Genomic DNA, 20,641 nt, shown 5'->3' on the forward strand with positions numbered 1-20,641 from the left:
TGTCAGATTCTTTTGTAATACTTGCCCCCCCTTTCTAATATACTTAAATTCTAGTGATTTTCCAAAATTTGATAGCAGAATCAGAAGTCTGAGTTCCTCTTTTGGGATTTCAGTGCCCTCCTCAGATTTTCTTTCCTCCATTTTGGCGACCAAGTGCTAAAAAAATGCCAAGCCCTCCACCTCTGTTTTGCAGCCAGGAAAATGTGCAGCATGTCAGATGTGTCTGAACTCTGAGTCAGTGGGCTTCATCAATTACCTTCTGCCTTAATGTGAAAAGCATCCATCACCGCAAAGGACTTGAAATGTTTGTAGTGTCCTCAGAAAGGCAAGCTGAACCAAGTTACCAAATGGTCACCTGAAACATCTAGGCTAGGCACCCCCAACCTGCGGCCCTTCAGATGTTTTGACCTACAACTCCCATGATCCCTAGCTAATGGGACCAATGGTCAGGGATGATGGGAATTGTAGTCTAAAACATCTGGAGGGCTGAAGGTTGGGGATGCCTGATCTAGGCTGTTTCTGGGGTGTGTGAACTGAGCAAACGCCAACCTTTATTATATTTATTTATCGGATTTATATACGACCCTTTGTCAAAAGATCTCAGGGTGGTTCATGGGATAAAAACACGAGATAAAAGCCACCAGTGCATCAAAGAATCGCTTACCGATGTTACAAAGGAGGGGTTGCAAACACTGCCCTGCAATGCTGCAGAACATGGCTGGGGGATTTCTTTCCACAGAGGGCCACATGGCATTCTGGAGGGCCACATATCAGTGACAGGTGGGACCAGAGGGGCAAGAATGAGTGACAATTGCAATTTTTTTGTTTGTGCAATAGGCTGGCTTCTGGACCTGGGGTTCCTCATCTCAGCTGCAGAATATCTTTAGGATGCGTGTCTCAGACTGCAAGGGGCAGAACGATACTTCGGGCAGAACCAGTCTATAGAAATGCAGTTCTAGTTCAGAGAACCAGGCAGGGCCGACTTTGGCATTTCAAACTTCAGTGGTGCCCTTTGCGAGGCCAAAATTGGGTGCCCCCTGCCTCTTTGCCTTTTGCCCTGCTCAATTCTCTACATTATAGTTGTGCCAGTCTGCGGTGCCCCTAGGCTTGGTGCCCAGTGTGGCATAACCAGTTCCGCTGCCCCTAAACCCATCTCTGGGCTGGGAATCAAGGTACCAGCTAGTGGCCAATATAGATGAATATACCTCTAAGTTGCTTTGTAGGTGGATGGGACGGTAATGTACTGGGTGGTGTCACTTCCCCCAAGCTTGATCATCCCTGCCTTTTCTCGCTTTGCCAAATTTGTGTGCTCATGTGCACCACCCAACAAGTTTGCTGGACATGCCAGAATTCTGATGCACGCCTGAAGAGGAAAACAATCCCTTCCGTAAGAACAAACGCCTGCATGTTGAGCCCTGGAGAGCTCTGGAATGTAGGTAGGTCAATTTCTCTGTGTGTTTTCTTAAAAAATAATCCTGTGCACAAGAAGAGGGAGGGCACATTTCAATACAAGGTTCAGGGCCTTGAAGTCCCTTGGTCAGAATGCTCTCCATGGGGGCTGACCTCCATCTTGAATTGGGGTCAAAGTATTGTGTCGGAATCTAACTATGGTTGACCCACATGAGCCGTGACCATGAATGGGAGATGTAACGCATTGCTAGGCAAGTTGGGATGGTGGAAGGCGTAATTCCCACCCCCATAGACCCAGTTGGCACTCCCAGGACCATCGCTTACTATAAATGTTCCCTTGAATCTGTGGATCAGACATTGCTGATCAGAACCCACCGCAGATGGAATATCCATTACATCCACTCACAACCCAAAACAGTCCTTCTCCGAGAAGATATAATTCAAACGTTTGGCTGAGTGGTCAATTTGTGCATCTGGACATCAGTCCTGAAGGTGACATTCTGCCTCCAATCCCAGTGGTTTCTGTTATCCGGCAGCAAATGTTTGGATGTGCAAGATGTGTTGTTTGGGGATCTCAAAATGCCAGACAGTTGAAATGTTTGATATTAACATTTTTAAGACTTCTGTCCTGCAATCTCTTTCCTGGACCAAATTACAGGGATGGGTTTTCTGCGGTAAGTACCAAACTGTCCTTTGAAAATCACCGAGGAAAGTAAGGGAGAGTCTGTCAAATATAACTCAGTGGATTGCACTGGGGATTTCAGTGAATCAGCAGCATGAATCGGCCTTCAATACAAGTCTCTAGAAGGGCCATCCAGGCTGAAGAAACACACACCAGTTGCATGAGAAGATTCCAGGTCCATCTACAATTGCTCCCTTGTAGAGTATCAGGTGAGGTGTGGTTTTATCCTTTGAGGTGCTGTGCTGGAACCAAGTCAATGCCTTGCTGGTAAGAATGGGTGGTTCAGAAGTTCATTCCTGCTGGTCCTGTCTAAACTCTCCTCGTGAAGTTCCAATCAAGCATGGATTTTCAAACCAAAGCCCTCTGCTCAACAGATTATAGACCCCATTTCCCACCCAAAAATTGTGGCCAAGGAGAGAGTCAAGATACCCAGACTTGTCTGTCTCATTCTGAGTCTGGAGACCCAGGTCTCAAGGACAAAGCACTCAGTTCTTCCCTCCCCCTCCCCTTCTTAAAAAAAATATGGAGATTGGGTGGTGTCACTACCGCAAGATGGGAGTATTGGCATGATGAAGCAGTCCAGTTCTTTGACTCAACATGTGGAGAAGTTGGGGTGATAGCGTACCTCAACCCATTCTTGGAAGGTTTTCCAAGATGGTAGCAAAGTCCTAGTGTGCTGGGGACGTTCCTAAGACTGTTTCAGCCTACCAAAGCAGGCAACTTTTACTGACCTGCTAAATATGGGGGCCAAAAGAAGCTAATGTGAATTATTCCTTGCTGTAACCCATGATGGATCACACGCTTCCTTGCAGGGACTGATTTCTGGGTCCTTCTACAGATGAACACATTGTGGCTCACCAGAAAGGTGTCGACAAACAAGCTGATGAGATGAGTGTCTTTCCTTTCCTCCCGATAACCTTGAAGAGGGAGGTAGCCAGGAACTGGCGAGGCCTTTCGCCCCAGCTCCCCGATTCGAAACAAACAAACGGAGAGCAGTCTGGTCACGGCGCTTGAGTGTGGGCGCGCTCCAATTCACATGGACGCCAGGAGGAAAGTACTGGTAGAAGTGGAACACCACATCACCAACCAGCCGTTCATGGCCAGTGACAGCGCTGAGCTGGAGCCGTCAGAAGCTAGGTGGGTAGCATCTTGTAGAAGCTTCTCCTCTGCAGATACCTGGAAAGAGAAAAACAGGAAAGGCAGGGAGTTAACACCTGGATGAGTTGTTAGTCTGCGGGTCCATCTGCGCTATAACAAGGCCTCTCCCAAAGAATCATGGGAACTGTAGTTTGTTAAGGGCGCTGGGCTTGTTAGGAGGCCTCTATCCTCATAACGGGACGCGGGTGGCGCTGTGGGTTAAACCACAGAGCTAGGACTTGCTGATCAGAAGGCTGATGGTTTGAATCCCACAACAGGGTGAGCTCCCGTTGCTCGGTCCCTGCTCCTGCCCACCTAGCAGTTCAAAAGCACGTCAAAGTGCAAGTAGATAAATAGGTACCTCTCCGGCGGGAAGGTAAACAGCGTTTCCGTGCGCTGCTTTGGTTCGCCAGAAGCGGCTTAGTCATGCTGGCCACATGACCCGGAAGTTGTACGCCGGCTCCCTTGGCCAATAAAGCGAGATGAGCACCGCAACCCCAGAGTCGGCCACGACTGGACCTAATGGTCAGGGGTCCCTTTACCTTTACCTTAGCCCCATAACAGAGCTACAGTTCCCACAATTCCCTGGGAAGAGAGATTGACTGCTAAACCGCTCCAGGAACTGTACCCAAGTGAAGGGAACAGGGGACTATGGTTTGATACTGAATCATGGAACTGTAGAGCTGGAAGGGACGCCAAAGCCCATCTAGTCCAGCCCCTGGAAATGCAGGAATAAATGTGTAGTACATTCATTGTATAGTGTGGATCTGAAGTGGGTGAATTTAGATTAGGTCAGGAGTGGGAGAGAATCCGTGTTTGTGGTTCTAGCGCCAGGTAGAGTTCAGGGATGGGGGTCACATGAAAAGGCCTTCTCTGTGGTGGTGCCCCATCTCCGGAATGACCTCCCCTCTGAGGGTAACAACTGGCAACCTTGTTATTAGCCTTTTATCCCAGGGAAAGATTCTGACCAGGCCTTTGGGAGGGTGACTTCTTGCTTGTCTGTATGTATGAGAGAGGTGTGTAGAGACATTTACATCCACTGGCTCCACCCACTTTTGCCTCTGGCCCCGCCCAGTAGTGCATGGCACCCACTGGTTGTGTGAAATTCCTGGAGGCAACAGCAGGTGGCGACAGAGCCAATGGTGTGCAGTTCATTCCTTTGCTCCTCTGTGTTGTGTTTGGGAGGAAGCTGGTGGCCAGCACCCCCTGCTGGCTAGCTGTGAGAAAGCAGGCAGGCCGGTGGGAGACGGATGAAAGCAAACAAGGTGCCCCATTTGCCCAGATGAACCAGCCTCCTCTGTCCTTGCCCACTTCTGGGATGTGGCCCCTAGAAGCTTGACAAGAAGGGAATGCGGCCCTCAAAGTCTAGCAAAGGTTTTGTGTCTCTCCGTTACAACAAAAGAAAGATTCAGGCAGGTAACTGTGTTGGTCTGACGCAGTCAAAATAAAAAAATAATAATAAAATTGTCCAGTAGCACCTTAGAGAACAACTAAGTTTGTTCTTGGTATAAGTTTTTGTGTGCATGCATACTTCTTATACCAGATAGTTGAAGAAGTGTGCATGCACATGAAAGCTTATACCAAGAACAAACTTAGTTGGTCTCTAAGGTGTGGTCTAAACCACAGAGCCTAGGGCTTGCTGATCAGAAGGTTGGCAGTTCGAATCCCCTCGACGGGGTGAGCTCCCATTGCTCGGTCCCTGCTCCTGCCAACCTAGAAGTTCAAAAGCACATCAGAGTGCAAGTAGATAAATAGGTACCTTCCAGTGGGAAGGTAAACGGTGTTTCCGTGCACTGCTCTGGTTCGCCAGAAGCCGCTTGGTCATGCTGGCCACATGACCCAGAAGCTGTACGCCGGCTCCCTCGGCCAATAAAGCGAGATGAGCACCGCAATCTCAGAGTTCTCCGTGACTGGACCTAATGGTCAGGGGTCCCTTTACCTTTAAAGGAACCCCTGACCATTAGGTTCAGTTGCAGACGACTCTGGGGTTGCGCGCTCATCTCGCTCTATAGGCTGAGGAAGCCGGCGTTTGTCCGCAGACAGCTTCCGGGTCATGTGGTCAGCATGACTAAGCTGCTTCTGGTGAACCAGAGCAGTGAACGGAAACACTGTTTACCTTCCTGCCGGAGCGGTACCTATTTATCTACTTGCACTCTGATGTGCTTTCGAACTGCTAGGTTGGCAGGAGCAGGGACCGAGCAACGGGAGCTCACCCCGTTGAGGGGATTCGTACCACCAACCTTCTGATCGGCAAGCCCTAGGCTCTGTGGTTTAACCCACAGTGCCACCAGCATCCCTCAGGGGTACCTTTATCTCTACCTTTAAGGTGCTACTGGACTATATATATATATGTATATATATATATATATTTCAACAAAAAGAAAGCATCTGAAGTATTTCTAAAGAACAACAAAGCAATAACGTGAGCAGCACAAAAGATGGGTATTTCCTTCCTCCCAATCTTACAACCAAACATAGGAGCCAACTCGCAGGGTCAAGGTTCCTTCAGCCCCCCAAGAAAATACTTGAAGGGGACACCCCCCCCAAGTTAATAGGCACTGCCATTCAAATGGTGTGTGCATGGCACGTCTTGTGATCCATTATGTGGGGCATGGCTTACCTGGGCCCCCTGATATTTGATTCAAGTTGGCACCCCTGCAACCAAAAGACCCCTTTACCTGGAGATGGCAGAGATAAGCCACAGTGAGTATGTTTTCTGACGGTTCACCTGCAGCCACTTTGCGGCTGCTCTCAGAGCCCTAAAATAGGTAGCAGGATCCATCTGAGGCAAGGTGATCAAACAGCCGCTTGCTATATTAACCCACGGCTCGCAGCCAAGGCCATGATGAATAGGTGAGTCTCGACTCTCAATAGCTCAGGTTCAGATCTGAACACTTTGCAGCTAGCGAGGTCTTAGATCTGAGGTACACAAATACTCTGTGCTAAGCATATGACACACACACACACACACACCCTTACGCCGGTGGGTACCAGGCTTACATCTTAGTTCTGGTTATCCAAAGAATTGTCAGAAACAAGGGGAAACTGAAGCAGCTAAGGATTTAGCTGCATTTCTTCTCTCTCGCCTGCGCTTCTCTCCTGGAGGGAAAGGGGTAGAACATCAGGGGTATAGGTCAAAGGTCAGGGGTAGAAAATCTGCTCTGAATGCAGAAGGTCTCAGGTTCAGCCCTGACAGCATCTTCAGGGAGGCCAGGGAGAGGCACGCCTCCAAAATGGCTGCTGCCAGTCAGTGTAGACAAGGCATGGGGGGAGTCTCCAGCCAACTTAGACCTGGCAGGGGTTCGAATCTGGCCCAGGGGGCCATTTGCTCCCAAGCAGGCCCTGCTGCCCCACATTTGATCTGCAAGCTCAGGTCAATGGGCACATGAATATGTCACTGCAAAGGAACATCCAGGAGTTTAAAATAGTCCTTTGGCTAGCAGAGCTCCTTTGGGGTGGTCTTTTTGCAGGTGTGGTTTGGTGTCAGGAGCTGGAGTCAGCAATTTAAAAACCACAGTGTCCATGAAGGTAGTTCTTTGTTTAAAGAAACTAAAACAGCGCAGGTCTAGTGCTCCCAGAAACTCTTCCCAGTAATCTTGTCCTTGTGAGGGAGGTGCAAGGACTCAGTGTCCTTGCCTTCCCACAGCTGCCTAAATCCCCTCCTCTCCAAGGTTTTCCCCCCAAGCAATCAGAGACTACATCTGCACACAAGCAATCTCAGCTCTACTCTTTTCATTTCTGTGTGTTCTGGGAGACCAGCGAGAAGGGATTCTGGTTGCAGCAGGAAGGGGAGACTACCTGAACTCTTCAGCAGCCGGCCTCATCTCTGTCTCCTGGAATCAGAACTGCTCTCTGCCAAACCTCTTCCTGCTCACTAAACCGTTACCTCTTCTGCTGCCTCCTCCCAAGTCTGTGTCAGGAGTTCAGCCTACACTCGAGTAGGACCCTGGCAGAGACACATGCCTGACTGGCATGTTCTCTCCCTCCTTGTCGATCGTTCGGGAGCTTCACAAGCTTTCTTCAGCCCGAACATCACAGCGACCGAGGCCAACAGACACCGGCACACTTAGGGATCCACAGAGTCTTCGCAGTTTTCATAACAGACCTCAGCAACCCAGCATTTTGGCTAATCTACTTTATTTACATATAAACACTGCAACATGGCTCCCTCTCTCTCTAGCATCAGACAACAAAGAGAAAGAAAACAAAGGATAATAGTCCCACTTCACGAAAAACAGTAACACAAACATCCTGTCTCTGTCACTTCCCACTCTGTGGAGTCAAAACATATACCGTCATGTGAAAGACAATAATCCCATGACTGCAATCACGGAGCAGGAATTCTAACAGTCTGCTCCTTCTGGCCACTCATTGTCATCTTATCACCAAGCCCTGGGCTATGAGCTGTCTTCCCCCTGGATGTTCCCCAGCTTGTGCCTCCCACCACTCTTCTGCATCCTACCAGTCCATGACATTTGGATTCAAACCACACCTATCAATAGACATATTTCACCTATCGATGAAAGTCCATTTGCAGGTGTGGCTTTGATCTAAACCGTGCCTGCAAATACATGATGTGAGGTTCAGTGTCTGTGCCAATCCACTGTTTGGTGCTGACAGCCTTTTTGAAGCCATCACCTGACACCTCTCACCCCCCAAGACAGTGACACAGTTAAGGTAGCCCTCTGCCATAGGAGCACATTCACCCCGTGCTTTTCCAGCTGCACTGGCTCTCGGTAGAGCACAGGGTCAGATTTAAGGTGCTGGTTTTGACCTTTAAAGTCCTTCACGGCCTAGGACCCTTGTACCTATGGGACCGCCTCTCCCAATATGCCCCACGGAGGACCTTAAGGTCCATAAATAGCAACACCCTAGAGGTCTCGGGCCCTAAGGAAGTCAGATTAGCCTCAACCAGAGCCAGGGCCTTTTCAACACTGGCCCCGGCCTGGTGGAACACTCTGTCTCATGAGACCAGGGCCCTGTGGGGGCCCTGTTTTCTTTCCGCAGGGCCTGTAAGACAGAGTTGTTCCGCCTGGCCTTTGGCTTGGAATCAACTTGATCCCTTTCCCGGCTTTCCTTTTTCCTTTCTCCTTCTGTGATGGAACTCCTATTTGGGGACTTCCCTGGCTTTTTTCTGGCCCATGTAGGACCAGTCTGGATAGCTGGCCTTGGTGAAGACTTGACGTTTTTATCCCCAAAAACGTTTTTGAGGCTGAAATGAGGCTGCATTTTAATGTTTTAATGTTGTATTTCAATTTTGTTTTTTAAGCAATCTTGTTTTTATATTTGGTGTTAGCCGCCCTGAGCCCGGTCTTTGCTGGGGAGGGCAGGGTATAAATAAAACTTATTATTAATTATTATTATTATTATTATTACTTTGTCTCTCTGGGTGGCGTGCAAAACCATTGCCTTCCACATTTGGTAGAGGCAAATACTGGACGTGTGGGACACACACAGTCCTGTTCCTGGAAATCTGTTGACTTTACTGCTTTGTGGCACGAATTTGGGGAGGCACACAGAAATGAGTTTGATTCAATGGGGAAAATCTCCCTCCCTCCCTCCCTCGCTCCCCGCTTTCAGGAGAGACAGCTCCTCGGACAGACTTGCAGCTTCACAAGCCCTTCTCGGTAAGCTGGGAGTCGGGATGTTAGATGCCGTTTCTTTGAATTCTCCTGCTCCTGCTGTCTAATCGGCTTAGCTCTTCTCTTATCCCACAGCTGCTGGGCGCCAGGAGGAGTTAAAGATGGCAAAGGAAGTTCAGCTCCGAGCATGGAAGAAACAGCCGCAGAAGCCAAAGGAAGAATTCCCAGCAAGGCAATCTTATTGGATCTGGTGCTGCTGCTGTTGCTGGTGCATGCATGACTTTCAAACCAAAGGGGGAAAACAAACAACTTCTTAGAAGCAGGTGGATCTATCAATTTCAGTTCCTCCCCGTTTCCAGTCGTAGGTTCAGCTCTCCCCATTTCCACACCAGCTTGTGATTGTTTAAGAAAAAATAGAAGGTCCTCGTCAAAACTGATCAGCATTTTATTGCAAATTTCTCCTAATACTCTCATTTCTATATGCATTTTTTTTCCTTGGACGCACAATTTTGCAAAGGGCTTTCCCCCAACTACAATGCAAGCAATTTTCACTAATGCATACATTAAATGCACTTTCCCCCAACAGGGTATGGTAAACCTGTTGACTGTTGGAATTCTGGCCCGGTCAGAGGTATGTGCCTATCTCTCCAGGCACCGGCTGAATTCCTTTGACCTCCCTCCGGCGACTCCTGGCAGGAAAAACATACGAGGTCCGTTCCGGCGATTTTTCCCAGGCTGTGAGAAAAACACACCAACTGCTTCTCCTCCTCCCTGCTCCCCAGGGAGGGGAATCAGACTCAGACAGAAATGTAACTACATGCTTTTATTCCTGTCTTTAGCAGTCATACAGTGAAAGATGTCTGCTCTCTTCAACAAACAGAGAGAAACTCCAAACTCCACCCATGTACATCCTGTACAGGTCATATGACACACACTGAGCTCACATCCTGTGCTCAATAAGGAGAATGGACTGCCCCTTTGTTTCCATGGCAACAGTCCCATACTTCCTGTTTGGCTTTCCAGCCACAAGCAGCTGACTGAGCTGCTAGAGCCTTTGCTTGCTGCTGCATTGCTGCTTTAGAATAACATACTCCCCCTAAAGTATCAATGCGTGCTGCGAGCAAAGCGTCATCCAGAGAAGAAAACAAACAGTTGTTATATGTATAACACTCCCCTGTTGTTTCAGTTCCACCCTTGGAACTACCCGCCATTGGTTTCACCAATGTACCTCTCTGGTTGTGTGACTTCCAAGGAATGAGTGCATCTGCATTACCTTGGTTAGCAACTCTCTGTTGTGCCTTTGTCTCTGACTCAGACACAGCTTCAATCTGTCCTTGGTCGTTTACAACAGCAACAGCTAAATTAGCAAACTCCTTTGAATACCTCTTGGGTGGTACACCCTTCGTTGCTCTCTCAGACCTACGTAAGAGGTGCTGCTCTTCTTTGCTTTCTGGTTCAGCCTCTGAACTCTCTGGAGAACCAGTACTAAGCTTAATCAGTGGTTCACCCTCCTCTTCTGAGGGTCTAGTCATCGTGTGAGATTTCCTCTCAATGACTGTGACAACTGAGCTGTCTGAGCTATCGCTGTCATCATCAGTACTACTGAACTCAATAAAATCATCATCATCATCATCATCATCAGAATCATCATCATCACCTGTGGGAAATGTGTGAACAATCACTCTCTCCTGTTCGGGAGCACTCTCTAGAAATTTTGTGAGAATCACCTGACCAGATTCAGACAAAATTACTCTGTAGAGACCCTTTTCATAACCCACAAAAATGCCTCTGGCATTCTTTACTCCACCTGGAGCTTCTGTCCTCACATGAGACCCAAAAACCTTGAAATGGGCAACAGAAGGTTTTCTGTGGAACAGTTTCTCAAAAGGAGAACATCCCAACTCTTTTGAAAACTTTCTCAACCACGTATAACAAAATGACGTTAGCGACTCAGCCCAGTACTCATGTGGCAGATGTGAACTAAGCAATTGCGCTTCCATTCCCTTTTGCAATTCTTTGTTCACCCTAACACAGACACATCTCTTCCAAGCTTCTTCAGAAGCTGCAATTTTGTGTCTTATCCCTTTCTTCTTCAGGAACCTCTGGAAATCCTGTAAAAGAAAAATTGGCTTCTCATCTGTGCAAAGACAATCTATGTCAGCATCATGCATATTTTTAACCTTGTCACAAAATTCTTTAAACCTTTCTAAGGCTTCTTTCGGTCTCTCCAAAAGATAAATCCAGACAAAACCTGTGAAAGAATCAACACATATTAGGTAATACTTTGCATTGCCTCTAGAGGGTGCTAAAGGACCAATCACATCAGCATACACCCGCTGAAATGCCTTGTCGACCCTCGAGGTGACCTGCTTGGCGTTCTTCTCAGCTACACCTGCAAAAGAGATCATGTTAGAATTACATTTCATGTAATCACTTTGATCAAAAGTCAACAAATACAGTCCATCTTTCTCTTTGGCAGAAAGATACAACTCTCCATCTTTGTAGATTTCGCAGTGTTGATCATCATAGGACAGTTTTAGTCCCTTCTTGGCAATCTGCGAAACGCTGAGCAGATTGTACTTCAACTCTGGAACCAAATAAACATTGTTTATAGTCAAGTTCAGACTTTCAAGATACACAGTCCCAATTCCGGTGGCTTCCAGCTCTTGACCGTTGGCTTGTTGTACAGCGAAGCTTTGCTTCTTAAACGTAGAAAATAGTCCTCTGTGTCCTGTCATGTGAACTGTGGCTCCAGTATCGATGACAAAGAAATTCCCCGCTTCTGGTGCGGCTTTTAGCGACATCAAAGCCTTTGCAGTCTTTGCCTTTGGGATGGTATGACCTTTGTCTGACGCCTCAGACTTTGTGGAGCTCGCCTTGGCTCCTCTGTGCTGACGTGGCTTCTTGCAGCTCCGCTGAAGATGCCCAGTCTGTCCACAATTGTAGCATTGGACAACGTTCAAAGCTACAGTGTCTCCTCCAGTAGCAACAGCAGTGGGGGTGTCAGAACTCCATTCTCGTCTCCCCCTATCCTTGACTTCCAGGGCGGCAAGTCTGTCCTGTTCGTTCAGAACGACGGCAAAGACCCTGTCCGACATTAAATCTTGCGCTGGGAGGGACCCCAGCTGACTGGCAACCGTTTTGTAAGTCCGATTCAGACTGTTGATCACCATGAAGCAAAACACTTCCTCCTGCAGACGGAAATTGCGTTCCACCATCTGTTGACGCAGAAATTTCATTTCCGTCAGGTGCGCTTGAACATCTCCATCAGGCGCAAGCCTCAGGTTGGTCAGCTTCTCAAAATACAGCAACGCTGAAGAACCTGCATCTCTCTGATGTGTCCTTCTCAGCGTGTCCCAAACATCTTTCGCGTGCTCTAATTGCTGTATATGAATAAGCTGCGAGTCTGACACGCACAGAATTATAGCAGTTCTGGCCTTCACATCCTGTGACTCCCAAGCACGCGTTGGTGCTGCAGGGATGGGGTTCTCAATCACCCCAAACAGCCTCTGATTCTGTAGCAAGGCCTTCATCTTAATAGACCAAGATGCATAATTGTCACTGGTCAGGAAGGGTGGAGAAGGCAGGCCTTCCCCCTTCTTAGCATCCATTTTGAGTCCTTGCATTGACTCTCAAACACAAGCCTCTAAAATCCAATAGCTGGCTTGTTTACACTCTTGTGCACCTGGCAGCTATAACACTGGCCACTTGGAAAGTCCCCTTCAAGTGTTCGTTAAGGGCCTAAGTCAAAACAAAACTTTGTTTTTGCCTCTCTGAGGCACAGCCTGACTGTACAGCCCTTATCGTGAAACTGGCCTGCATTGCTAAGCAACAGCATTCCTTTCCTTGGACAGGAAAAACCACAGGAATGTTTGGAATGCAGAGCTCTTCTCTCTCGGAGCTGTTTTTCCCAAACGTTGCTCCCTTGAAGCAGAGAATGAATCCATCTGCATTCACACTTCTAAGCCCGAAAATCTCATACCTGGGCTCCGTAGCTTGGCTTTCAGCTTCCTCTTGTCAGCTTCTGGCTGCAGAGAATCAGCTTTCTCACCTCAGGCTTCCATGGAGCGATGAATACAGTAGCTCTGCCACTCCTTGATGCAGACTCCCATGGATCGAAGAAAACCAGCAACCATCCTCTGCTACCACTGTTGGAATTCTGGCCCGGTCAGAGGTATGTGCCTATCTCTCCAGGCACCGGCTGAATTCCTTTGACCTCCCTCCGGAGACTCCCGGCAGGAAAAACATACGAGGTCCGTTCCAGCGATTTTTCCCAGGCTGTGAGAAAAACTCCTCCTCCCTGCTCCCTGCATATCCCCAGGGAGGGGAATCAGACTCAGACAGAAATGTAACTACATGCTTTTATTCCTGTCTTTAGCAGTCATACAGTAAAAGATGTCTGCTCTCTTCAACAAACAGAGAGAAACGCCAAACTCCACCCATGTACATCCTGTACAGGTCATATGACACACACTGAGCTCACATCCTGTGCTCAATAAGGAGAATGGACTGCCCCTTTGTTTCCATAGCAACAGTCCCATACTTCCTGTTTGGCTTTGCAGCCACAAGCAGCTGACTGAGCTGCTAGAGCCTTTGCTTGCTGCTGCATTGCTGCTTTAGAATAACAAGGGGAAAAAGCAAGGGATAGTATGCAGATGACCAAAAATAGCTTGAGCATATGCAATGAGACAAGAATCCAATATCTCTATTCAGACCAGGTCTCTCCATAATTTTCTGTCTAGTGTTGTTCTTGTTTAGTCATTTAGTCACATCCAACTCTTCGTGACCCCCTGGACCAGAGCACACCAGGCACTCCTGTCTTCCACTGCCTCCCACAGTTTGGTCAGACTCATGCTGGTAGCTTTGAGAACACTGTCCAACCATCTCGTCCTCCATCCCCTTCTCCTTGCGCCCTCCATCTTTCCCAACATCAGGGTCTTTTCTGGGGAGTCTTCTCTTCTCATGAGGTGGCCAAAGTCTTGGAGCCTCAGCTTCAGGATCTGTCCTTCCAGTGAGCACTCAGGGCTGATTTCCTTCAGAATGGAGAGGTTTGATCTTCTTGCAGTCCATGGGACTCTCAAGAGTCTCCTCCAGCACCAGAATTCAAAAGCATCAATTCTTTGGCGATCAGCCTTCTTTATGGTCCAGCTCCCACTTCCATACATCATTACTGGGAAAACCATGGCTTTAACCATATGGACCTTTGTCGGCAAAGGTGATCTCTCTGCTTTTTAAGATGCTGTCTAGTAATAAGTTGCAATTCAGCAACTTCTCTTGCTTTTTCCTGTAGGACTAATTGCAGTCGTTTACCATACTCATTGAGTCTATCACCATCTCCTACTACCCTTCTGAGAAAAACCCCACCCTCCCACTAGGGTCTGGAGACTTCTGTTTCCATGTATCTGAAGAAGTGTGTATGCACACGAAAGCGTATACCCAGAACAAACTTGGTCTCTAAGGTGCTACTGGACAATTTTCTCATTTTTATTTATTTATTTTGACTGCGTCAGACCAACACGGAGACCTACCTGAATCTAGAATCACTGGTGAAAGTTAGGGAACCTCATGCCCCTTGCTTGTCCTGGATTAGCTCAGTTGGTAGAACATGAGACTCTTAATCTTGGGGTTCAAGCCCCACGTTGAGCAAAAGATTCCTGCATTGCAGGGGGTTGAGCTAGGTGACTCTCGTGGTCTCTTCCAACTCCACAATTCCATTATTCTATACGTATTGCAATGTTTGCATGCTTGCTTCTAGAACAGGGAGCCCTCTCCAAATCTGCTCTGGAAGATTGGGGGAATCTCCAGAACAGATTTGGAGGAGTGCCCTTGCCTGTTCATGGTGAGAGGGAGGGCAAGTTCCTTTGAGGAGCTGGCAGTCATTGTGCTAGGGGTTCTCCTGCATGAGATACCACCTAGGTCTCTTTCTGAATGAAACAACTGGTTGTCAGAACTTCTGGAAAGCAACCAACCAATTAAACCCCTGTGTTGCAACCAATTATCAGTAATATCCAAGGCAACACGATGACCAAGCACTACAACGCAATATCAACATAAACTCTTTATATAATCCATACAGAACATTGGACAATATGAAATATATGAAATATGCACTCTCCCCAAAAACAAACAAGCAGAAATCTTATAAATCTCTGAAAGTCACAAAATGTGCACTCTTGATGGATTCTCTTGAAAACATAGAACCAAATAAACATAAGTCTTATAAGAGCCTTTGTAGACTATGCAAGTCTCTGAAAGAAGCAATAGGTCATAGAATCATAGAATTCTTTCAGGTCAGATTCTTATCTGGTGAAAACAAGCCGTAAAGCTTTGTTATATGACGTCCAAAGCTGCTGAAGTGGTCCGCAAACAGACGTAGTGAACAGTGATTCCAGATATACTCACTGTTTCGTGGAATTCTTCTTCAGCCCAGCAGAAGGATACAGAAATGCTTCATAAACCCATCTATATGGTGAATGGAATTGTATAGCAACAATTGCTATGGAGCAGTGGTCATAAAGTTACATAACATGTGCTGAAGAAGAATTACGGCTTGTTTTCACCAGCCAAGAATCTGACCTAATGCTTCTTTCAGAGACTTGCATAGTCTACAAAGACTTTCAGAGACTTGTAAGAACTTCTGGAAAGGCAGTGGAAAAGCTGCAAGCAGCCTGTGGGTGGGAGCGATGCTGGTTGATGGTCCAAGGAGGGTGTCCCTTGGTCTGTGTCTGCTCAAACTTTCTCTATGTAAGATAGGATGGTGTTGAAAACGTCTTTCATGGCTATCCTGCTTGTTCCCTGGGCTGTACCCTCTGCCTACCTTGGTGGGCTGTAGCTGTTCGAAGATGTTCTCTCTGAGGGTGGCTGCTGCCTTGTTGGCGTTCCTCTCCTGCTTGCGCATCTGTGTCGTGGGAGGGGTGGAGGATCCCAGGGCGGCGCTCAGGTACGTCCCGTTGCCAAAGGCCTGGATGGCATTCTCTGAAAGAGGAAAGCAGGATCGTCTCCCTCATTTCTACACAGGAAGCTGCTTCATACTTCGAATGTAATGACAGGTTATCTCCTGCTTGGACTACAGTGGTACCTCGGGTTACAGACACTTCAGGTTACAGACGCTTCAGATTACAGACTCCGCTAACCCAGAAATAGTACCTCGGGTTAAGAACTTTGCTTCAGGATGAGAACAGAAATCGCGTGGCAGAGGCGGGAGGCCCTATTAGCTAAAGTGGTGCTTCAGGTTAATAACAGTTTCAGGTTAAGAACGGACCTCTGGAACGAATTAAGTTCTTAACCTGAGGTACCACTGTACTGCCATGCGCTCTACGTTGGGCTACATTTGAAGGTGACTTGGAAACTACAACTAATCCAGAATGCGGCAGCTAGACTGGTGACTGAAAGCAGCCACCGTGACCATATAACAGCGGTCCTGAAAGACCTTCATTGGCTCCCAGTATGTTTCCGAGCACAATACAAAGTGTTGGTGCTGACCTTAAAAGCCCTTTAAAGATGAGCTGAATGAGCATCTCCACCCCCATTGTTCAGCCCGGACACTGAGGTCCTCCTCTGAGAGCCTTCTGCTGGTTCCCTCACTGTGAGAAGTGAGGTTACAGGGAACCAGGCAGAGGGCCTTCTCGGTGGTGGCGCCCGCCCTGTGGAACGCCCTCCCATCATATGTCAAGGAAATAAACAACTATCTGACTTTTAGAAAACATCTGAAGGCAGCCCTGTTTGGGATGTTTTTAATTTTTGATGTTTTCTCGTGTTTTTAATATTCTGTTGGGAGCCACCCAGAGTGGCTGGGGAAACCCAGCCAGATGGGCGGGGTATAAATAATAAATTATTATTATAGGAGTTTATAAAATTATGCATGGCACAGGGTAAGTGGAGAGAGAACGAGGTTTTTCTTCCCTCTCTCCAAACTCCAACCTGTGGGCCACCAATGAAGCACAGTGAAGAGCTTAAAAGCTCTTTTGGAAACAGGTCTGATTGGGGCAACCCCACAAGTAAAGACCTTTTAATGTCGCCACCTTGCTTGCTGAGCAAGGCCCACTCTGTGTTTGGGCTCTGGGAACACATGGGGATTCTCTCTCGTATCCTCACCCACTAGATGTGGTCTCCCTGTAATATGCGTTCTTCTCTAAAGTCCTAAAACTCTCCAAGCGCACTCCTGTGTAATGTGAATAATTTAACTGCCTTGTGGAGACAGAGGGAGATGATTTATGTATCCCGGTCCCTTTTTCATTTAAAGATCTCCACTCCCTCTGCCCCCTTGCTGCGTGTCGAGGGCCGGAGATATTAATCTGATATGTGCGGTTTCCAGGCTCCAGTTTCAGAAATGCTTCTGCAGCAAACCCTCTCTTCATTTACAGGCGATGTTGTGGGATATGCTCCTAAGACAGGACTTCTCGTGGCCAGAAACGCATTCTCCCATCCCCATATTCACCTGATTTCACACTGCAATTTACTCTGCAACAGCCTGTCTTCCTGTGATTAAAAAGCCAAAAAGGGTGTTTGTGTTCTTTTGGTGAAAGGTATGCTAGAAAACAGCCTAATTGTCCCAGGATCACTTATCGATGTTTTGAAATATACCACAGCAGTGTGAAACGGCAGGCTGTGCCCGGCATGGTGCCTGAGTGTTCATGCACATAAATTTGCATGCGTTTGCACCAGAGACATGATGCAGCCGCTCCTTAGTCGGGGGTTTAACTTGTTGAGACTTTGGAGAGTTTTGCGCAGCAGGCAAGGCAAGGACACTGGGCAGCTCAGGCTATAGATTCCACAACAGCAGCACTTAAATGTTGTTTCAGCACCAGCCAGCCTCTGACTGAGCCTTAAATAGGAGCTGCTGGTCAACATTGGCTGGTAGCCCCAACTTCAGCAGGAGCAGCCTCTCAATTTAAAGGGGCCCATCCTACTTTAGCAGTCATTGACTCGGGCAGAGCAGGGCAGACTGTATTTCCTCTATGGCAGGCATAGGCAAACTCGGCCCTCCAGATGTTTGGAGACTATAATTCCCATCATACCCAAGCTAACAGGACCAGTGGTCAGGGATGATAGGAATTGTAGTCTCAAAACATCTGGAGGGCCGAGTTTGCCTATGCCTGCTCTATGGTTTGTCCAGAAAGTGGTGGTGGGGGATGAGTGTTCAGACCCCTGGGCCCTCACTTGTGGGGTGCCTCAGGGTTCCGTCCTCTCCCTCATGCTTTTCAACATTTACATGCAGCCACTGGGAGAGATCATCAGAGGGTTTGGGTTCGGTGTTCATCAATATATGGATGACACCCTGCTCTACCTCTCTTTTAAATCAGAACCAGTGAAGGCGGCGAAGGTTCTGTGTGAGTGTCTGGAGACGGTTGGAAGATGGATGGTGGCTAACAGATTGAGGTTGAATCCTGACAAGACAGAAGTACTGTTCTTGGGGGACAGGGGGTGGGCTGGTGTGGAGGACTCCCTGGTCCTGAATGGGGTAACTGTGCCCCTGAAGGACCAGGTGCGCAGCCTGAGAGTCATTTTGGACTCACAGCTGTCCATGGAGGCACAGGTCAAATCTGTGTCCAGGGCAGCTGTCTACCAGCTCCATCTGGTACGCAGGCTGAGACCCTACCTGCCCGCAGACTGTCTTGCCAGAGTGGTGCATGCTCTGGTTATCTCCCGCTTGGACGACTGCAATGTGCTCTACGTGGGGCTACCTTTAAGGTGACTCGGAAACTGCAATTAATCTAGAATGCAGCAGTTAGACTGGTGACTGGGAGCGGCCGCCAAGACCATATAACACCGGTCCTGAAAGATCTACATTGCCTCCCAGTATGTTTCCGAGCACAATTCAAAGTGTTGGTGCTGACCTTTAAAGCCCTAAATGGCCTCAGCCCAGTAGACCTGAAGGAGCATCTCCACCCCCATCGTTCAGCCAGGACACTGAGATCCAGCTCCAAGGGCCTTCTGGCAGTTCCCTCATTGTGAGAAGTGAGGTTACAGGGAACCAGGCAGAGGGCCTTCTCGGTAGTGGTGCCCGCCCTGTGGAATGCCCTCCCTTCAGATGTGAAGGAAATAAGCAGCTATCTTATCTTTAAAAGACATCTGAAGGCAGCCCTGTTTAGGGAAGTTTTTAATATTTAATGCTGTATTGTTTCTAACACTCGATTGGGAGCCGCCCAGAGTGGCTGGGGAAACTCAGCCAGACGTGCGGGGTATAAATAAATTATTATTATTATTATTATTATTATTATTATTATTATTATTATTATACTGCCTTCCTGCTCCTGGGAAGTTTTAGGGTCTGGATCAGGAGCAGGGTAAAGGGTGTCTCCCTCCATTTCTCCTCAGTGCAGCCCTCCTCAGAACGGTCTCTGACAGCCCCCTGAAGGCAATTCCTTCTTCTAATGTGTCCTCAGCTTCATCTCCTGAGATATATTGGCATGCATTTGGATATGCAACTTTAATAAATAACAACAACAAATAAGAATGTGTAAAATATACCCATGCATAGTTAAGAGCTGCAATGAAAAAATGCAATAATGCCATCCCATTGAAATGTTCAAATGTAGAGGCCTTTCTCATGGGCCTCTACATTTCTCCTGGGCATGGTTGGCCAACTGGTCCCAAAGAAGGATAGAACATTCTTTATGTATGCTACAACAGCAGCAAGAATACTTATTGCAAAGTATAGGAAGACACAAGATCTACCCACCTTGGAAGAATGGCAGATGAAGGTGATAGACTATATGGGACTGGCAGAAATGACTAGCAGAATCCGAGACCAGGGAAGAGAGACGGCAGAAGAAGATTGGAAGAAATTTAAGGACTATCTTGGGAAATATTGCAAAATTAATGAATGTTAGAATGATGTGCTGGTTTAGAAAATTAAGGGGTTTTTCAGCTGTAATGATTAAGTAAAAAGAAAAGAAAGGTTGAAAATTAAATGAAAATTAAGGGAGAGGATTTGCTGAATTAATAATTAGAAATTGGAATACAAAAAGGGGAGGTATGAGGAGGTCGGGGAAGTAAGTTATAAGAAAATAAGGGAATGAAACTTTACTTGTTTTTAAATAGTTTTTAGTTTTGTATTTTGTTTTTTATATTTGTTATTTTTTGTGTTTGTGTTTTGTTTTTATTACTTTTTTTTGTATAATCTTTGAAATTTCAATAAATATCTTTTTTTAAAAAGAAAGAAATGTTCAAATGTAAGCATCTGTGGCTGAGATATGCCAGAAAGGAATCCCATTGTAACAATGCGGTAGTTGAACTCAGGTGTGCAGGAGATGTTAAAGGAAGGCAAGGATTTTCCCGACCTATTGCTGCCCTCTTCCCACCATCTAAAGAGGCTCAGTTTAGCCAGGCACTGAATGTCTGGCTGCTGTGCTGGCGAAGTTAGCACCCTCGAGGCCACGAGGCTGCCCTTGTCAGAGAGTTCTCGTAAAGAGGGGACGCTCCGTCCTTAGCAGCCGCCGAGATCCAATCTGTTGCAAGGTCCGCTCTTGTCAGATCTCCTTGAGTCTCGACAGCCTCGCGTCCTTCTCAGGACGCTGATGAGTCTTGACGTGCTCAACCTGACAGAGATTTTTCTTCCCTGCTTCTGACATTTGAAAGGCCTGGCTGCCTGCTTCTCCTCTTCCTCCTTCTTGCGTCACTCTCAAGGACCGAGACATCCGTTTTGGAGCAGACGGATTCTCCTTACTCAGAGGTGACCCTGGGTTTGGGGTTGAGAGAGAAGGAAGGGGGCACCCCATCCCCCAACTCTGCTGCTTGGGAGAACCGTCGGGTTCCCATATTTCAAAAAGTGATTTATTTATTTTAGGAAACCACCCAAATTGTTTAGCTTTTCTTGCCCAGAGCTGAA

The 20,641-nt window shown here is 47.4% G+C and overlaps 1 protein-coding gene across 2 annotated transcripts in view; it reads right to left on the reverse strand.

Annotated features, from left to right (window-relative positions):
* Window positions 1-231: 231 nt before the first annotated feature.
* Window positions 232-20,641, reverse strand: part of GFRA4 (GDNF family receptor alpha 4) — a 137,022-nt gene continuing 116,612 nt past the window's right edge. For both annotated transcript variants that reach the window (XM_083756708.1, XM_083756707.1), the window contains exons 7-8: window positions 15,629-15,786; window positions 232-3,268 (exon numbers count right to left, since the gene is read on the reverse strand). In XM_083756708.1, the coding sequence (XP_083612834.1) occupies window positions 3,125-3,268; window positions 15,629-15,786 (302 nt within the window). In that variant the 3' untranslated portion in view covers window positions 232-3,124. The remainder of the gene's footprint in view (window positions 3,269-15,628; window positions 15,787-20,641) is intronic.

The sequence above is a fragment of the Podarcis gaigeae genome, assembly GCF_964106915.1.
Source record: "Podarcis gaigeae genome assembly, chromosome: 9".
Lineage (NCBI taxonomy): Eukaryota > Metazoa > Chordata > Lepidosauria > Squamata > Lacertidae > Podarcis > Podarcis gaigeae.